A 17,977-nucleotide genomic window follows, 5' to 3' on the forward strand; every position below is an offset into this window, starting at 1 on the left:
AAACAATATGATTTATCAAAAACCTGCCATTTGTACTTTGACAGATTTGTGCTTCTGTGCAAGACTATGAAACCTTGATCCATTTTTAAAAACAGCCAGTTTATAAATGTTTGCAGCAGATACTATTTATTTCTTCAATGATTCAACCACAACAGGAACGTTTGACAAAATGATATTTATATTGAAGTAATTAGGTAATTAAGAGATGTTACTGTCTCTAGGTTTGACTTGGAAAGGAGCTGGCTAGGATTAGTATTCCATTTATTCAAAATTGGATAATGGGTGGTTCTAATATTTGGATAAGAAACTGTAGAAGAAATATAAATAGGTGGTTTTGTACATGTGATTGTTTTGCATTCCAATATAGAACAGTCTGTATTAGTCCAAATGCTACATTGATCTATTAGATTGAAGCCATTGAATTGCTGTCAAAAGCAGAATAGTTTAAAATTGAAAAGTCACTCAGTTTACATGAACTCAAAGAAATGTTGAATGAAAGCTGTGTCAAAAAAATTGAGTAACTTACTAACTGCTTTTCTGTGGCCATATTTAGCTTCACTGCTTGGGCATTCCAGAGGAAATGAACTTGACACTAGCAATAGATGCCGACACAGGCATTCTATGATTCAAGACGCAACAAATGGTACGCTCAGACAGTAAAACATTCTGCTCATCAATGGTAGAGATTCATAGAAATTAGTGTCAAAGTATGTTGAAAAAGTGACCGCTGTTTACTTTTCCTTTTAGTGGTTCATTCCCCCCAGCCACCTCAAACCCCACAACAGCAACACAAGCTTTGTTAAATCACTTTATATGTTCAAGTCCTGGCAATATGGCTTGACCACATTGTGCCATTTATGTGATAGCTTTTCCACAGTAAAGCTGGGTAATAAATGGCAGACATGACCACCAATCATCACTTAAACTTCCATGTCATCTCAGTTTTGTTGAACAATACTCTGACAGTTATACAGTTGGCTAGTGATGCTAAATGATAAAGTCATCATAGCAAATTTCATTTTGTAATTCTCAAATACTTAGCTAAAATAGTTCCCATATAAAAAAACTCTATTCATATTCACAACACAAATCTGTATTAAGTGCTGCACATGACAAAATAGAAAGTCACTTTAGTTCACACATCAGCTTGGAATAATATACATCAGTAGCAAATGTACTTATGTTGAATGAACTGTCTGCTTCAATTCCAATGGCAGGTCCATTACAGTATGGTATCACTTTCAGAAAACGCAGTAATTGAATTGCTGTGCAACATGTGAGGAGATTTCGGTAGTTTTTAATGTAAAGGAGGTGCTCAGATATCCTCCTGCAGGAAGAATGCCTGTACCAAAAAAAAATGTTCATTCTCTCAAATAAGGAAAAGAAACATGCATCATCCTTCTGCCTTGGCTGTCCTCTGGTGCTGCTTTCATTCCTCAGATGCCAGTTTGATCATGTTTTCTTTACTGAATTTAAATAGATGCCACCCTTCCTGTTTTGACAGATCCAGAGCACCTCGTCTTGTGTAGTATTCTATAGAGGCCGTGTTCCACCCCACAACAAGAAAATGCATACTGCAACACCTGTTCTGGATTGCTATCTAAACACAGTGCAACAGAAATCCAATTTTAATCACAGTGTCAAAAGGAAGGGCTTTAAAATCCTAAAATACAAATACGTTTGATAGTTATTCAGAAATATTGTAAACGCTTACCTGACTAATCCTCTTCAGGATTTCAGATCCTATACCCAAACCTGCAAGCAAAAATGACAAAGCTTTCTTTCAAAACATCTTTTCACTTCTCTATAGAAATTACATTTAGAAATTGGTTGGATCCCCAAGTCAAAAGGACTCAAACGATGAGGAAATGTTAGGAAAAAGCTGACCTCTCAGGTATTCAAAGGAGACAATTGAGGACTTTTAAAAATGCATTCAGGATACCAAACGGAATAGAAAAGGTGAATTCAGAGAACACTTTTGAGCTACCCACAACTCCAGTGCAGACAGAGGGAGAAAAGGTAGATACAGACTAGTAAGGGGCAAGCTGAGGGCGGATTCAGAAAGCAAGCTATCCAAAAGCTGGAATGTGGTACTGAATATGGTAGTGGAGTTAAGCTATTATTAAAGAACTAGATTGCGCTTATCCTTTCATCCATCACAAGATCCAATCATTTATACAAAATTATAAAAAAAGACCTTTACATGTGGTCATCTATATGTACACCAGCAGCATTAAGGGTGGTTAATAAAATGTTTAGTGGATAATTGGAAGTGGCAAAATAGATCTTGCCAAGAAGATTGTTGAGAGTAAAAATCTAAGTGGGCAGAAGTGGTACATTGTGGTAGGTCACCTCTAGCAAGTATGTTATGGAGGTACAACAAAAACTGCCATGCAGCATACTAAACACTTGCTAGGTTTCACCTTCAAGACCCAAAAGAATGCTGAAAGGAATGTAATCCTGACACATGGGTCCTGGGATACCTGGGGGTTCTTGTTTACTATAAGACAATTTCACAAACTGACAATCACAATGTAAACAATATGTGTATGCGAATCCCAACTGATGCTTGTTAGAGCTTAATGGGTCTCTTCTTAATAGAAGACTGCTCAAGGATCCTCCTTTCCACTGTGGACAGGCCTGGAAACAGGTGAAACTGCCTGTTTTAGAGGCAAACTAAGACTGGAGGCCAGCTCAGTCAGAGATGGTTATCAAGTGCCTCAAACTGGAGAATAAAATACATCCGTGTGTTTGGAGCAGTATTTTGGTAAGTGCACAGAGGGATGTCAGTTGAAATACTGGTCATGCCCCTATTTGTAGCAATAGACCTTTATCTAAGAGGCTGCAAAGAGATATAGATAGGTTAAGTGAGTGGGCAAAGATCTGGCAAATGGAATATAATGAAGGAAAATGTGAAATTGTCAATTTTGGCAGGAAAAATAAAAGCATATTATCTAAATGGCGAGAGGTTGCAGAGCTCTGAGATGTAGAGGGATCTGGGTGTCTTCATGAATCGCAAAAGGCTAGTATGCAGGTACAGCAAGTAATTAGGAAAGTAATAGAATTGCAAGGGGAATTGAATACAAAGGTAGAGAGGTTATGCTTCGGTTATACAGAGCACTAGTGAGACCACATCTTGAGTACAGTGTACAGTATTGGTTTCATTCTAAGGATGTAAATGCATTGGAAGCAGTTCAGAGAAAGTTTACCAGATTAATACCTGGAATGGGCAGGTTGTCTTATGTGGAAACGTCAGACAGACTAGGCCTGTATCGGCTGGAGTTTAGAAGAGTAAGAGGCAACTTGATTGAAACATATAAGATTCTGAGGTGTCTTGATACAGTGAATGTGGAGAGGATGTTTCCTCTTGTGGGAGAATCTAGAATTAGGGTCACTGTTTAAAAATGAGGGGTCGCCATTTAAAACAGAGATGAGAAATTTTCTCGGTTGAGTGTCTTTGAAATCTTCTTCAAAAGGTGGTGGAAGCAGAGTCTTTGAATATTTTTAAGGCAGAGGTGGATAGATTCTTGGTAAGCAAGGGGGTGATAGGTTATCGGGGTAGGCGGGATGCAGATTTGAGGTTACTATCAGATCAGCCATGATCTTATAGAATGGTGGAGCAGACTCGAGGGCTGAATTACCTACCCCTGCTCCTTGTTTGTATGTTAAGCTTATTTGTGGAAAATTAACAGGTTTTCTAAAAATGCAGTCAGTAGCACTGCTTAACTCTGTACAGTTCCATCACATAGAAGTCTTCAAGATAAATTATCTTTCCAGTCCATGGATCATATGTGAAGTAATACATGGCAAAGCCCACAACTGTATGCCCTGAGAATAAAGGAATATTTATTATAGAACACATAGTCAACGAAGAGTGATAAAGACACTTTTGTAGGCGAGAGAAACAATGCTTGAGGAAAGGGAACACTGACCAGGTCAATGAACGTTCGACCAATATAAATTAATTGATAAATTGTTCAGAGACACACACACCATAAATATGTACATGTCAAAACATACAATTTAAGACTCAAGGAAAGAAATCTGCCTTTTAAATATTAAACCATTTTTCATAATTTTAACTATTTCTAATATAAGGAAAGAACTTGCATTTATATATGACTTTTCACAATATCAGGACATCCCAAAGCACTTTATAACCAAATAAGTGCACTTTTAAACAACGTACTCCCTATTATATACTTCCTTGCTTTTCTTCAAATTGTCCACCTGAGGGAGCAGTCAGGGCCTTGGTTTTATGTCTCATAAAACCAACGGCACCTCTTGACAGTGCAGCACTCCCTCACTACTCCACTGAATGTCAACCTGGATTGTGCACTGAAATCTCAGGAATGAGACTTAAACCCACAACCTTCTGGTTCAGAGGCTAGAGTGCAACCAGACACTCAAAAGGTTAAATTTTATCAGCCCTTTGGAAATGGGCTGGGAGGTGAGACGGCTGGTAACACGACGAGATAAGGCATCAGGAGGGGAGCCCAATGTCTTCCCCTTGCCATGGCACATTACCAGCAGCAGGAACCTCAAAGATACAGCCGCCCGCTGGTGGCCTACAGAGCCAATTAAGAGCCATTTCCCACTCGTACTAGCATTTTATCATTGCAAGGTAAAGCCTGGTGGCCTCCCAGTGGGTTCCCTGGAATGGGGGCTCTCCTTTATAGCTGCACCATGGTCAGCAGAGGAGCCCCTTGGTGGCCATGGCCAGACATGGTTAAGGCACCACCTTCCCCCTGCCTAATTCCAATCTCTGGGTCCTGTCTGCCAGGTTGTGGCTAACTGAGCAAAATGTACCTCATCTTTGAGGGTGGCTCACCATTGATGCACCTTCATGTTGCAGCCCCAGCGGTGGTCACCTCTACTGGTGAGGCTGCCTAGCTGTTGACCTTCTGATTGGGCCAACAGCTCTGGGAGGTGGGCCACCATCCTCAATTAGGCATCCATCTCGGCGGCAGATGCTTAATTAGCTGTTGCTAGTATAAAGTTGCCCCTGTAGCCCAGCACCCGCCAGCATAGGGTCTGCTCCTGCTTTCCATCTGGTAACAGTACTTCTCAATATTTGAGAAAATTTAGGCCAAAGGCAGAACAGCCCAGAAATTATGAAGAATAACATAGGTCCATTTGTATGACCTAACTAATAGAATTATAGTTACTGAATTGATAGACCGGTCAGCTAAGATAAAAGCAAAATACTGTGGATGCTGGAAATCGGAAATGAAAATAAAAAATGCTGGAAAAATTACGCAGGTCTGACAGCATCTGTGGAGAGAAAAACAGTTAATGTTTCGAGTCCGAATGGCTCTTCTTCAGACCTGCCAGCTATACTGGTGAAAAGAACCGCAACTATTTTTGAACAGGTGTTCTTAACACCTGACACAATTTATAACATTTCCAGTCAAGGTTTGATGCCAGATATGTGTTTCCCACTGGATAAAATCTAAAATGGTCGCAGTGGTGATGTTTCAAATTAAATAAAAGTCAGGACAATTGTAGGAGTAAGATTTATCTGTCATCAGTGTCTGCTTACAAATATGGTTGAGGCCTAGTAAAGTATTCAAGTTTCACATGAGCATTGCGGCAAATTTCTTGACTTTACCTTTTATTCTCTCCCCAGTCCATAAACCATCTTTATGTAGCTGAGCCATGGAAAAAGGCATCATGTGCCTTTGAGCTCTGACAAAGGGTCAAGACCTGAAAATGCATCTCTTTTCCAAATGCTGATGGATCGAATGTGCACTTCAAGTACATTTTATACAATTAAATTTAAATATATTGGCTTCAGATTTTATAGCAGTATTATGTAATTACTGGAACGAAGACATTTTAAAGGACTTACCATGTTGCTGATTGGAAATTCTAGACAATAGTAGTTTCATCTTGGAAATCAATTCAATTCCCTGAAAATGTGGCCTGCTAGAAGCTGATGATTTAAAGTAATGTGTGTTCCCATGGCATGAATGGCAAGGGCAGTTTGTTCCATGAACTCCCTACTGACACTTCTAAATCTATACTTTAATATATACTAACTCAGCTAGATCACTAAAGTCCTGCAGGGAAGGAAACCCATTGTTCTTACTTGGTGTGGCCTATATATGACTCCAATGCTGTCACAGATGCATCTTTCATGACGGCATTGGTTAAGACCAACCACCGCATAGTCCTTGTGGAGATAATGTCCCGTTTTCAAACGGAGGATACCCTGCATCATGTTGTGCGGCACTACCACCATGCTAAGTAGGATAGATTTCAAACAGATCTAGTAGCTCAAAACTGGTCATCCATGAGGTGCTATGGGCCATCAGTAGCAGCAGAATTGTATTCAACTACAAACTGTAGCTTCATGGCCTGGCATATCACTCACTCCACCATAATATCAAATCAGGGAACCAATGCTGGTTCAATGAGGAGTGCAGGAGCACATGCCAGGACTATCACTGGACATCAAAAATGAGATGTCAACCTAGTGAAGCTATAACACAGGAGTACATACATGCTAAACAAAGGAGGCAGTATGCTATAGATGGAGCAAAGTGATCCCACAACTAATGGAACAGATCAAAGCTCTGCAATCTTGTCACGTCCAGTCATGGATGGTGGTGGATAATTAAACAATTAAATGGAAGAGGAGACTCCACAAATATCCCCATCCTCAACGATGGGGCACTGCAACACATCAGTTGACAGGGTTGAAGTGTTTGCAACCATCTGCAGCCATAAGTGCCGAGTGGATGATCCATCTTGGCATCCTCCTGAAGTCCCCAACATCACAGATGCTAGTATTCAGCCAATTGGATTCACTCCATGAGTTACCAAGAAATAGAATCAAGGAGCCTTAACAAAATTGATGCTAATGGGAATCAGGTGGAAAACTCTCCACTGGTTGGAGTCATACCTAGCACAAAGGAAGATGGTTGTGATTGTTGGGGATCAATCATCTCAGTCCCTGGACATTGCTGTATGAGTTTCTCAGGGTAGTATCCTAGGCCCAACCATTTCAGCAGCTTCATCAGTGACCTTCCCTCCGTCATAAGGTCAGGAATGGGGACTTTTTACTGACGATTGCAGATATTTGGTTCCGTTCACAACTCCTCAGTTACAGAAGCAGTCCAGGCCCATATGCAGAAAGGGTTGGACAACATTCAGGCTTGGGCTAAAAAGTGGCAAGTAACATTCATGCCACACAAGTGCCAGGCAATGACCACCTCCAACAAGAGAGATCTAACCATCTCCCCTTGACATTACCATTGCTGTATTCCCCACTATCAACATCCTGGGGGTTACGATTGACCAGGAAATTAACTGGACCAGCCATTTAAATACTGTGGTTATAAGAGGAAGTCAGAAGGTGGGAACTCTGCAGCAAATAACTCACCTTCTGACTCCCCAAAGCCTTCTACAAGGCAAAGTCAGGTGTGTGATGGAATACTCTCCACTTGCCTACAAGAGTACATTTCCTACTACATTCAAGCAACTCAATACCATCCAGGACAAAGCAAAATAATGCAGATGCTGGAAATCTGAAAAGAGACAATGCAGGATAATGCATTATGATAATGATGTTATAATAATTATGATAATGCTTGACCTGTTGAGTATTTTCTGTTTTTATTTCAGGACAAAGCAGCCTGCACTCCATCCACCTTAAACATTCACCCCCTCCACCACCAATGCACATTGACAGCAGTATGTACCATCTACAAGAAGCACTGTAGAAACTCGCCTTCTAAACCCGTGACCTCTACCACCTGGAAGTTTAAGGCAGCAGACACAATGGAATGCCACCACCTGCAAGTTTCCCTCCAAACCACACACCATCTTGACTTGGAACTATATGTTGGTTTCTTCAGTGTCACTGGGTCAGAATCCTGGAATTTCCTCTATAACACTGTGCACCAACGCCACTTGGACTGCAGGAGTTCAAGGTGGCAGCTCAACATTTTGTTTTCAAAGGCAATCAGGCGTGAGCAATAAATGCTGGCCTTGTCAGTGCTGCAAACATCCCATGAACAAATTAAAAAAAAGTGTTGTAGACAAAGATAACGACTAATATGTGCTGATCAAAATCCAAAACTGCAACACAGTAATTAACCAGCTAATCTGTTTTGGTGATGCTTGTTGACAAATAAATCTTGGCCACGATATTGAGGAAATGATTCTGTTCTTCAAATGGTGCTGTGGAATCTTTCATGTCCACCAGAACCAGGTGGGGCCTCTGTTTAAAAGGTTCATCCAACTCTGATAGTGTCACGTGCTCTCTGTATTGTACTGAAGGATCAATCTAATCTATGTGCTCAGATCCTGGAATGGGGCTTGAACCCATGACTTTCTGACTCAAAGGTGACATTGCCATCACCAAGCTGAAGCTGACACAGTGCAGGTTATGTGGGCACACAAACAACTAAAATGACACATTAAATCTCAAGTCTTTCAGCGAGGGTGGTATTGGCGACGTAGAATTGGCCTCAGTGTTCCCCGGACTATCAAAGCAAAATAAAAATGTTGCTCAGGGTTTCCCAGTTTGCTGAATAATCAGCTCCCAGCTCCACCACATTAGAATGCCACAATTACCAAGCAAGGACAGGCTGAGGTCCAGCTTTCCAGACTCAGTTAAATTGCCCTCCAAGACTCATTGTCCACCACATGAGGTGAATGACCTTTAGGCAAAGCACTGAGTGTCCCCCAGGACTGTACCCATTAACAAGGTACTGTCAGCAACAAAGAAAGGAAGGGAAAAAAATTGAACTGAAATACTCCAAAACAAAGCATTATTTACAAAACCCGGGTCATGGTAAAGACAAAATAATCTTACCACTTGGTGTTTGGTCCTCTTTCGCTACTTCTGCAACAAGACAATGATAGCAAGGGTGTTCACCAAAACCATCTTCTAGCAAGTCTGGAACAAAGAATATCAAGGTGAAGAATCAATTTCCTGAAGGGGAAAATACCCATTATATCAACAACAACAAAACATCTGATCCAGAAGTAATTTCATCAATAGCAAAGACCGATCTAGACTGTGAGAGGGGTGTGAAGTATCACCACAGGGACTGGGGGATTGGAGCAGGGAGGGGCAGGCACAAGCACAGTCAGAGGCAGGTTTGGAGATGAGAGTGCCAGCACTTTCATGCTACCGACTGCTGTGCCAGCCTGCTGGCATATTCCGGTTCCAGCCTTTATCCAGGGAGGTGGCTTCGAAGGGTGGCAGCTATTGCTATTCAAGTGCCAACTTAGGGCATTCTTCGCACACTGTCTGGAAGGCGGTCATCTACATATAGCGGAAGCTCTCACCTCTCCTAATGGAGTTACCTGCCACCAGGTATGGGTGCTCTCATTGATGCTCCTGATTGCGGAGTCTGCCCACCATTTTCAATTGGATAGTGCTGCTGGAGACAGCCTCTTAATTTGCTTTCTCCTCTAGGGTCTTTCCACAGCCACTTCCAGGTTCTCAATGCAAAATTCAGCTCAGCATCAGGATCTGGACTCTAGACCCTGGAACTAAAATTCAGTCTACTGTGTTCAATTCTGCACACCACATTTTAGGAAGGATGTGGAGATGAGGTTTACTCGAATGGTACCAGGGATGAGGAAGTTCATTTATGTGGGAGAGATGAGAGTATCTGAGATTGTTCCCTTATGAGCAAAGGTTAAAGGGACATTTAGAAGAAGCTCAAAATTGTGAAGGGTTTTGACAGTCATTGAGGAGAATCAGTTTTCACTGGCCGGAGGGTCAGTAACCAGAGGACACATTTAAAGATATATATATTTTTTATTCATTCATAGGATGTGGGCTTCGCTGGCAGGGCCAGCATTTATTGCCAATCATAGTTGCCCTCGAAAAGGTGGTAGTGAGCTGCCTTCTTGAACTGCCGCGGTCCATGTGGTATCAGTACACCCACAGCGCTGTTAAGGAGGGAGTTCCAGGAATTTGACCCAACGACAGTGAAGGAGCAGCAATATATTTCCAAGTCAGGATGGTGAATGACTTGGAGGGGAACTTCCAAGTGGTGGTGTTCCCATGTGTCTGCTGCCCTTGTCCTTCTAGATGGTAGTGGTCGTGGGTTTCAAAGGTGCTGTCAAAGGAGCCTTGGTGAATTCCTATAGTGCATCTTGTAGATGGTACACACAACTGTTACTGTGTGTCAGTGGCAGAAGGAGTGAATGTTTGTGGATGTGATGCCAATCAAGCGGGCTGCTTTGTCCTAGATGGTGTCAAGCTTCTTGATTAGCTGCACTCATCCAGGCAAATGGCACACCTGGGCAATTTTCCACATAGCCGGATAGATGCCAGCATTGTAGCTGTACTGGAACAGCCTGGCTCAGGGCACGGCAAGTTCTGGAACACAAGTCTTCAGTACCATTGCCAGAATATTGTCAGGGCCCATAGCCTTTGCACTATCCAGTGCCTTCAGCCGTTTCTTGATATCAAGTGGAGTGAATCAAATTGGCTGAAGACTGGCATCTGTGATGCTGGGGACCTCTGGAGGAATCCAAGATGGATCATCCACTCAGCATTTCTGACTGAAGGCTGTAGCAAATGCTGCAGCCTTATCTTTTGCACTGATGTGCTGGGTACCCCCATCACTGAGGACGGGGATATTTGTGGAGCCTCCTCCTCCAGTGAGTTGTTTAATTGTCCACCACTATTCACAACTGTATGTGACAGGACTGCAGAGCTTTGATCTGATCTGTTGGTTGGGATCTAAGCTCTGCAGTCCTGCCATATTTGGAAATATAACAGGAAGAGGGAGGAGGAGAATTGTTTTTAAGCAGAGTTATGATGATCTGGAATGCACTACCTGCAAGGATGTGAAAGCAGACTCAAAGGTAACTTTCAAAAGGGAATTGAGTTAATGCATTTAAAGAAACAATTCACAGGGCTATAGGAAGTGAGAGGGATTAATTGGGTAACTCTTTAAAAGAACAAGCCTAGGCACAATGGGTTAACTGGCATCCTCCAGTGCTTCATGATTCTCTGAACCACCTCCCTCTTTGTAATGAGCTCAACAGAAATGTAATATGAATCTTGGTGAAAAGAGAGACATGTTGCCGAAGCTTTTCATCTTGCACTCATCAGGACAAACGCAAGAATGCCAAATCTCAAACAATCACAACAATTTATTCTACAGGAGAAAAGGGTGCTGATTGGTTGGCAAGTTGACTCTGATTGGCCGAGGCATTGCCGTGGAGAAAGCAACAAGGGGACTTTCAATGCCCCAAGCTCTTGGGTAATTTTAAAACCCGCAAGGCTTGAACAAATTCCTGTTGGTTGCAGAGTCCCTGTGTATGAATGTATGTCACTTCTAGCAAGGGTAAACAAGCCACGTTACAATCTCTACTGACTGTATTAAATTGGTTATTAGTGTAGTTACTTGCGCATTCAGGATTGTTCAGCAAGTGCTGTCCAATCATGGAATCACCTCTATCAGTAGGTATTTTGTTTTGGGTTTTGAAAGTATGGTCTGTACTCTGCCCATTACAAACAACCGAACATGCTGTTTGATTTGATCAGCCTCGATGGCCTATGTACCTGGCTTCATACCAGCAATGAAATTAAGTCTAGGGGGGAAGGCGGCGGTGTAGTGATAATGACACTGGACATTCAGAGGCTCTGCTAATACTCTGGGGACATGGGTTAAAATTTCACCACGGCAGCTGGTGAAATTTAAATTCAATTAATAAATCTGGAATTATAAAGCTAGTATCAGTAATGGCAACAATGACAGCTATCATCGATTATTGTAAAAACCCATCAGGTTCACTAATGTCCTTTAGGGAAGGAAATGTGCCATCCTTACCCAGTCTGGCTACATGTGACTCAAGACCTACTGTAGTGTGGCTGACTCTTAACTCCCCCTTTAATTTGACCTAGCAAGTCACTCAATTTAAAGGCAATTAGAAATGGACAAAAAATGCTGCCCTGCCAGTGACACCCACATCCCATGAACGATAAAGAAACCAAATTACCTGGGAGCTTGCTGAGCCTATAGTTTCCCCATTGCTGTATGTATGGCAACGTCTCAGGCAATCAGAGTTGACTTGCCAACCACTCAGTACCCTTTTCTTCAGTAGTATACATTGCTGATCATTTGAAATTTGGCATTCTTGTATTTGTCCTGATGGGAGCAAGATGAAAAGCTTTGACAACATGTCTCTCTTTTCAGCAAGATTCAAGAAAAATAATAGTATTTACACCAAACTTTCACAGGGGTGGGGGGGAGGGGTAGTGGTCTATGACATGTATGATCTACCCTATGACAGCAGTGACCAAAGAACTTTCTTCAATGCTTTCTATTGTACAAGGGTAATGGCTTACCTTTTTCTGTCAGTTTGACTGCATTAGCCATGTTTTCATATGAAGCAAGCTCCTTTTTAAAAATAAATTGTATCTATTATCTATCAAGCAGCTTTTATAACTAAAATTACAAACTAGTACATTGAAGTGCAGTTAATCAAAATGTATTCTTTTTCTATTTGTTATAAATCCATTAGATAATAAACTGAACTGAGGGGTAGGGGTAATTAATTCCTCCACCTCTCAGCTATCCATCTAGTAATTCCCATCCTCTGTCACTTTTCCATTTGTTAATTTCCTCCTTCCCCTTCCCTGAGCACATTTCCATGCAAACTCAGAGATGCAACACCTATCTCCTTTCACCTTCTCCCTTCCCACCATCCAGATCCTCAAAACTCTCCAACCAAGTAAACAGCAATTTACTTGTGCTTCTTTCAATTTAGTATCCTGTATTTACTATTCACAAATATGACCTCCTCAATATTGGGAAGACTAAATGCAAATTGGGTGATTGCTTTACAAAACACTTCTGTTCAGTATGCATAGTGTCACAAGTTAGCAATAGGGTGAAACGGAATCAAAATACTGAGAATGTTGGAAATCTGAAATTTAAAAACAGCTGAAAATACTGGAAACATTCTCAATGAAGTTCAGCACAAGCTCAAGGAACAACACTGCATCTTTCTACTGATGCCTTGCGGCCTTCTGGCCTTCACATTGTGCTTAACTACTAGATCTTAACCACCGCTCCCATTGTCTTGGGTTGTCGGTGCTGGTGATGGAGGATGGCTGCACCAGAGGCACTGGGACTGGAGGAAGTGTGGCCTGGTGCTTGGGAGCATACACAGTGGGCTGGTCCACATCCCTGGGGTCTCCCACCTTTCTCTGTTACATTTCGGTCCGTGGGAGCCTTCAGCTCTTGACCGACTTTCCATGCTTCAGTCCTCCTCTGTCATTCTGCTGTAACCACTTACAGCTACACTGGACCCATCTTTAGTTTCATGTCTCATTATCGCCTGCTTTTTTGCCTTGCATGATTATCCCTTTTCTCATCAAATCCCTCCTACCCTTCACCCTATTGCAGGCCTCTCTTTCCCTTTTGTTCTTTCCCTGCCATCTTTTCCAGACTCTGTAGTTGCTTAAAAGCTGTTCAGCCATAAAAACTCCCTGTTCTGATCAAACTACATTGGCCTGTTTCAATAACTTTGTTTCTTTCTCCACAGATGTTGCCTGACTTGCTGAGTGTCCGGTTTTCTGTGTTTATTTCAGATTTCCAGTATCTGCAGTATTTTGATTCTGCCTTATGAACTATCAATGTGTCTGTATGACCCAGAACTAGTAACAAGTTGCACTATGGTACCAGATACACAATAGCTTTTCAAATCCAATGACACAACTGCAATCCAAAGAGTATAACTCATCTGCTAATCCTTTTGCTGGATTGGAATATGGAGGGTGTTCTCTCAGTCCACAGGTTAAAATGCATGGTAGGTTTGTTACCTTAATCAATCGCAGGATATCGGCACAGTCAGCAGATGTGGCATTACGGATTGTGAATTTTGTCATCCTGGAACCTCTACTTCCTCTCTCGGTCCAAAGATGATCCTGCAATTTAAGAAAGCAGCAAAAGGGTTCTTCGTTCACAATTTGTCCCGGGGTTGGTATGGGTGAAGATGTTTGGGAAGGTTAGAGGATAGAATGGTTGGCAGGTGATGGATGTGTTGGAAAGTTCTGGGAGGTTGAACAGGGGACAGGGTGTTTAGGAGGGGCCAGGAGGGGGAGGTGGGTGTTTGAGAGAGAGAGGGTGTGGAGAGACAGGGGGTGTTTTAGAGGGTGTGGATGTGGGGGACGGGGTGGATGTGGGGGTCGGGGTGGATGTGGGGGAGGGGGTGGATGTGGGGGGTGTTTGGGAGGACATGGGATGTGCATATCTGGAACCTGCAGCTTCATTGAAGACCCCAGGGTGATGCTACTTCCCTTGGTGAAGGTGCAGCCAAGGTGGGGGGCTGAAAGCCCTACCTCTGTCCCCTTCCCCATCACTCTCCCTCCCTTCTTTTCCTACTCCCTCTACCCCCCTCCCCTCTTCCTACTCCCTCTACCCCCTCCCCTCTTCCTACTTCCTTACTCTCTCCCGTCTGCCCCATTGTCTCCTCTCCTCTTTCCCTCCTCCCCTCTCTCCTTCACCCCCACCACCGAAGCTGTCTGGTTACTGGGAGGGATTCGCCGCTGAGGCGAGCAAGCGAGTTGGGCGGAATTCCGCAACAGAGTTGCTAAATCTGGGCGGCAGGAGGGGATTTGCGATCGGACTTGCTCACCTGAATGAAGCGCGGCTGGAGTGAGCCACTGCCGGGCTCGGCTGCGGTGACTATAGAGCCCGGCTTCACCGAATGCCCCCCACAGGCAGTCAGAGAAAGGGCAGGAGGGCAAAGTTCAGTGACACATTTGAAACTTTCGACATGTTAAATAATTTAAAGGTATTCAGTCACATTAACTACAAACCACTTTCACACTTTCAAAAATGTCCCTCATTTCCTTTATGTGATTTAGGTTTTTGGAGTAGGGTTCTTGGTTTGAAGTCTCATTAATTAATGGATTTTGGGGTGGGTTAAGCTCTGGGGCAGAGCTAACAGTCTTGTAATGAATGGACAGCCTGTTATACACTGTCCCTGTTTAAATTTTTCAGGTCCTGGAAAATATTGCCAAGATTTTTTATTTCAAACCCATTTCGCACTGCGGCATTGATAAACTTCACCCCCGGGCAACGGGAAGAGGCCATTCAGCCCCTCCAACCCGTTCTGCCGTTCGATCAGATCATGACTGATCTGTATCTCAACTCCATTGGCTTGTTTTTGATCACTATCTCTGAGAAGGTGAGAAGATGTCAGTAAATTCATCAACTCAGATTAATTTTATTTGTCTAAATATCTAGTGGGAATTTCCATATTGATTGTACATGCTAATCATTTATAGGACTCAAATATGCACAATAGGAAGTGAAATATTGTGAATTATGTCTCTCTCAATCAAGACATCCAGTTCCTGGGCAATCAGAATTTTAACCGCTGACCTAGTTGCCTCTGCCAGCATGCCCTTCACCATTCCGCATCCTACCCTCTGAGGGTACAGGTCCTGGCAAGAAAACCTGTCCTTCTCTGCCACCACACACACATGCACAGTCTCAATTGAAAGGAAGGAATAAGACAGGAATTCAATATTATTTCTGCTGGAACTATATACTTTCATCTTCGACTGCTAACCCTAAGGTGTAGTATACATGAGGTAGCATTGTGGTGACACGTCATTCGATATAAACCTGCCAGTCCAGGTTATTAAAGTTCATATATGTGCTGCTTTATCTGCCTGCAGAACTATCAAAGTCCAGCACTAACTACAGGCATGCCACTTGATTAACTGGGCTCCCAGCATTAACCACATTATAATATTGAAAGCACTCATTGACCTAATTCAGTAATGTCACACTCAGTGACATAATCATAAGGAAGCTTCCAAAGTTGTCAGCTTGCAAACTGAAGAATCAAGATTTATCCGTCCACACGTAGGACCTCTCTGGCTTGCAGAACAGAGGAGGTTCAGGGAATGCACAAGTATAGATCTTGCCTTTGAACAATTGCGTAATACAAGTGATAGCTAGTTGGCGACTGCTTTGCGTCTCTCCCCACTGACCTCAATGGAAATAAAAATTCACAATCACCCTGTTTCACACAATCGTGCAAAGTCAAATGACTTCCTTGTGTCTGTTTTGACTCTCTGCTGGACCAATCCAAAACTAATCCCACTACCTGTCCCCGCTCGCCTCATAATCCTTTTTTCTTCCTTTGCTTGTGCCATTCCCTTGAAAACTTTGGTGGTCTTATTGGCCAGGAGAAGCAAATACCTACACCTGTCATAATAAATGCAGGTGAACATCAACCTATATTACCAGCATTGCAGTTGAACCGATTGAGAAAATTTGAAGCATGTTCAGCTGGGAATCCCCTACCTGTGGTAAGTATTATGTCAATAAAATGTCAAGGTGGCTGTAATTGGCAAACACTTCATTTGTCACGTGAGACACAGATTATGGGCCAGTGATGTTAATATATCGACCTTCAGCTCACATCCTTCTCTCCACACCTTCTTCTACTTTTTCTATCTTTCCACTTGCCCTTTCTTCTGGGTGTTTTTTTTCTGTTTGTTGGATCTCAGCAATTTTGGCTCTGAGTCAGAAGGTTGTGGGTTCATGTATGTTGGACAGTCTAGCTTCAGAATGACTACTGAGATGTTGGTATGTTTAAACAACAGCTGGTTTATTTAATACAACTGAACTATGTACAGATATCCATGAGTAAGTGTTACACTGATAAAGCTATCAACATTCTCCCCCATCCTCTCCTAGTCATGCGTAGGAGAGCGTGCGTGCATGCGTGGGAGAGAGAGGGAGAGCGTGTGTGCATGCGTGGGAGAGAGCGGGAGAGCGTGTGTGCATGTGTGGGAGAGAGAGGGAGAGCGTGTGTGCATGGGAGAGAGTGGGAGAGCATTCATGCATGTGAGAGAGAGGGAGAGTGTGGGAGAGAGAGGGAGAGTGGATGTGTGTGGGAGAGAGAGGGAGGGAATGTGTGGAAGAGAAAGGGAGAGCGTGGGAGAAAGAGGGAGGGCTTGCATGCATGTGAGAGAGAGGGAGAGCGTGTGTGGGAGAAAGAAGGAAAACGTAGGAGAGAGAGGGAGACCATGCATGTGAGATACCTCATCATTATGGGAGGTGCTATTTACACAGTCCCACACATTAACCCTTACAAACCCTAATACTACAGGTTTAACACCCAGACCTGAGCATATAATTTAGGCTGACACACCAGTGCAGTGCTGAGGGTGGTTGTGTCTTTTGGATGGTCTATTAAACTGCCCTCTTGGGTGGGTGTAATTTGCCTCTAAAACTGGAAATGTATTCTTGTTTCAGAAGTTCCCTTTTAAGGGTCTGCAGTGATTTGAACCACAAAGTTCATCTGTTAATTTAATTAGAATATTTTAATGAGATAAAACAATTACAATACGGAGATAATTAGTGAAAAAGGGAAGGTGCAAATTAGTTTCATCTTAAGTTTTATCATTTTTGGCCCTCACAATAAAAACTGCACCTGTTAGCAGAGGAACTGCTCACTTAGTCAATGGTATAGTTTCGGATTGCTGTATTTAATCCCTGTATTAAACTTGGGAAGTAGTCCACAGTTATACTATTTCCTTTCCTCAGTAGTAGCACACCCCCCCCAGACAAAAAGCTGTGAATTTCAACCATTTCCAGGAATGAAGCACATAATCTAATCTGGCACGCAGTGAGGGAGAGCTGCATCACACACTGTTTACTGTCATTTAACTTATTTATAGGCAAAGGCACCTAACATCACTGCTGTCCTTCTGAGGTCTATAAGCTAAACCCCTGTCTGCCCACTCATTTAAGTATAAAAGATCCCACAGCGCTGTTTGAGCAAGAGGAGTGGTGTTTTCCTGGTGTCAAGTTCAACATCACTAAAGATCAGATTACCTGCTCATTGATCTCATTGCTGTTTGTGGGATCTTGCTGTGTACATATTGGATGCTGTTTTCCCTACATTACAGCGGTGAGTACACTTCAAAAGCACTTCATTGACTGTCAAGCGATTTTGGACATGTGCA

General features: G+C 42.7%; 1 protein-coding gene across 1 annotated transcript; it reads right to left on the bottom strand.

Moving 5' to 3' along the window:
- Positions 1 to 13,955, bottom strand: LOC144683847 (diamine acetyltransferase 1-like). Its single transcript, XM_078547344.1, has 6 exons — positions 13,808 to 13,955; positions 12,329 to 12,380; positions 8,825 to 8,908; positions 3,728 to 3,828; positions 1,715 to 1,780; positions 1 to 1,600 (listed from the first exon to the last, which is right to left on the bottom strand). The coding sequence occupies exons 1-6, from the start codon at positions 13,871 to 13,873 to the stop codon at positions 1,430 to 1,432; spliced, it is 540 nt and encodes a 179-aa protein (XP_078403470.1). The 5' UTR covers positions 13,874 to 13,955; the 3' UTR covers positions 1 to 1,429.
- Positions 13,956 to 17,977: the final 4,022 nt, after the last annotated feature.

The sequence above is a fragment of the Cetorhinus maximus genome, chromosome 8 (assembly GCF_964194155.1).
Source record: "Cetorhinus maximus chromosome 8, sCetMax3.hap1.1, whole genome shotgun sequence".
In the NCBI taxonomy this organism is placed as follows: domain Eukaryota; kingdom Metazoa; phylum Chordata; class Chondrichthyes; order Lamniformes; family Cetorhinidae; genus Cetorhinus; species Cetorhinus maximus.

Bases quoted from the DNA above. Each gene is read 5' to 3' on its own strand.
- LOC144683847 (XM_078547344.1), bottom strand. From the start codon at position 13,873: ATGACAAAATTCACAATCCGTAATGCCACATCTGCTGACTGTGCCGAT. The intron at 12,381-13,807 runs GTAACAAACCTA...ATTTTTAAAAAG, and splicing joins ATATCCTGCGATTGATTAAG to GAGCTTGCTTCATATGAAAA. The intron at 1,781-3,727 runs GTTAAGCAGTGC...ATGTTTTGAAAG, and splicing joins ATGTGATGGAACTGTACAGA to AAAGCTTTGTCATTTTTGCT.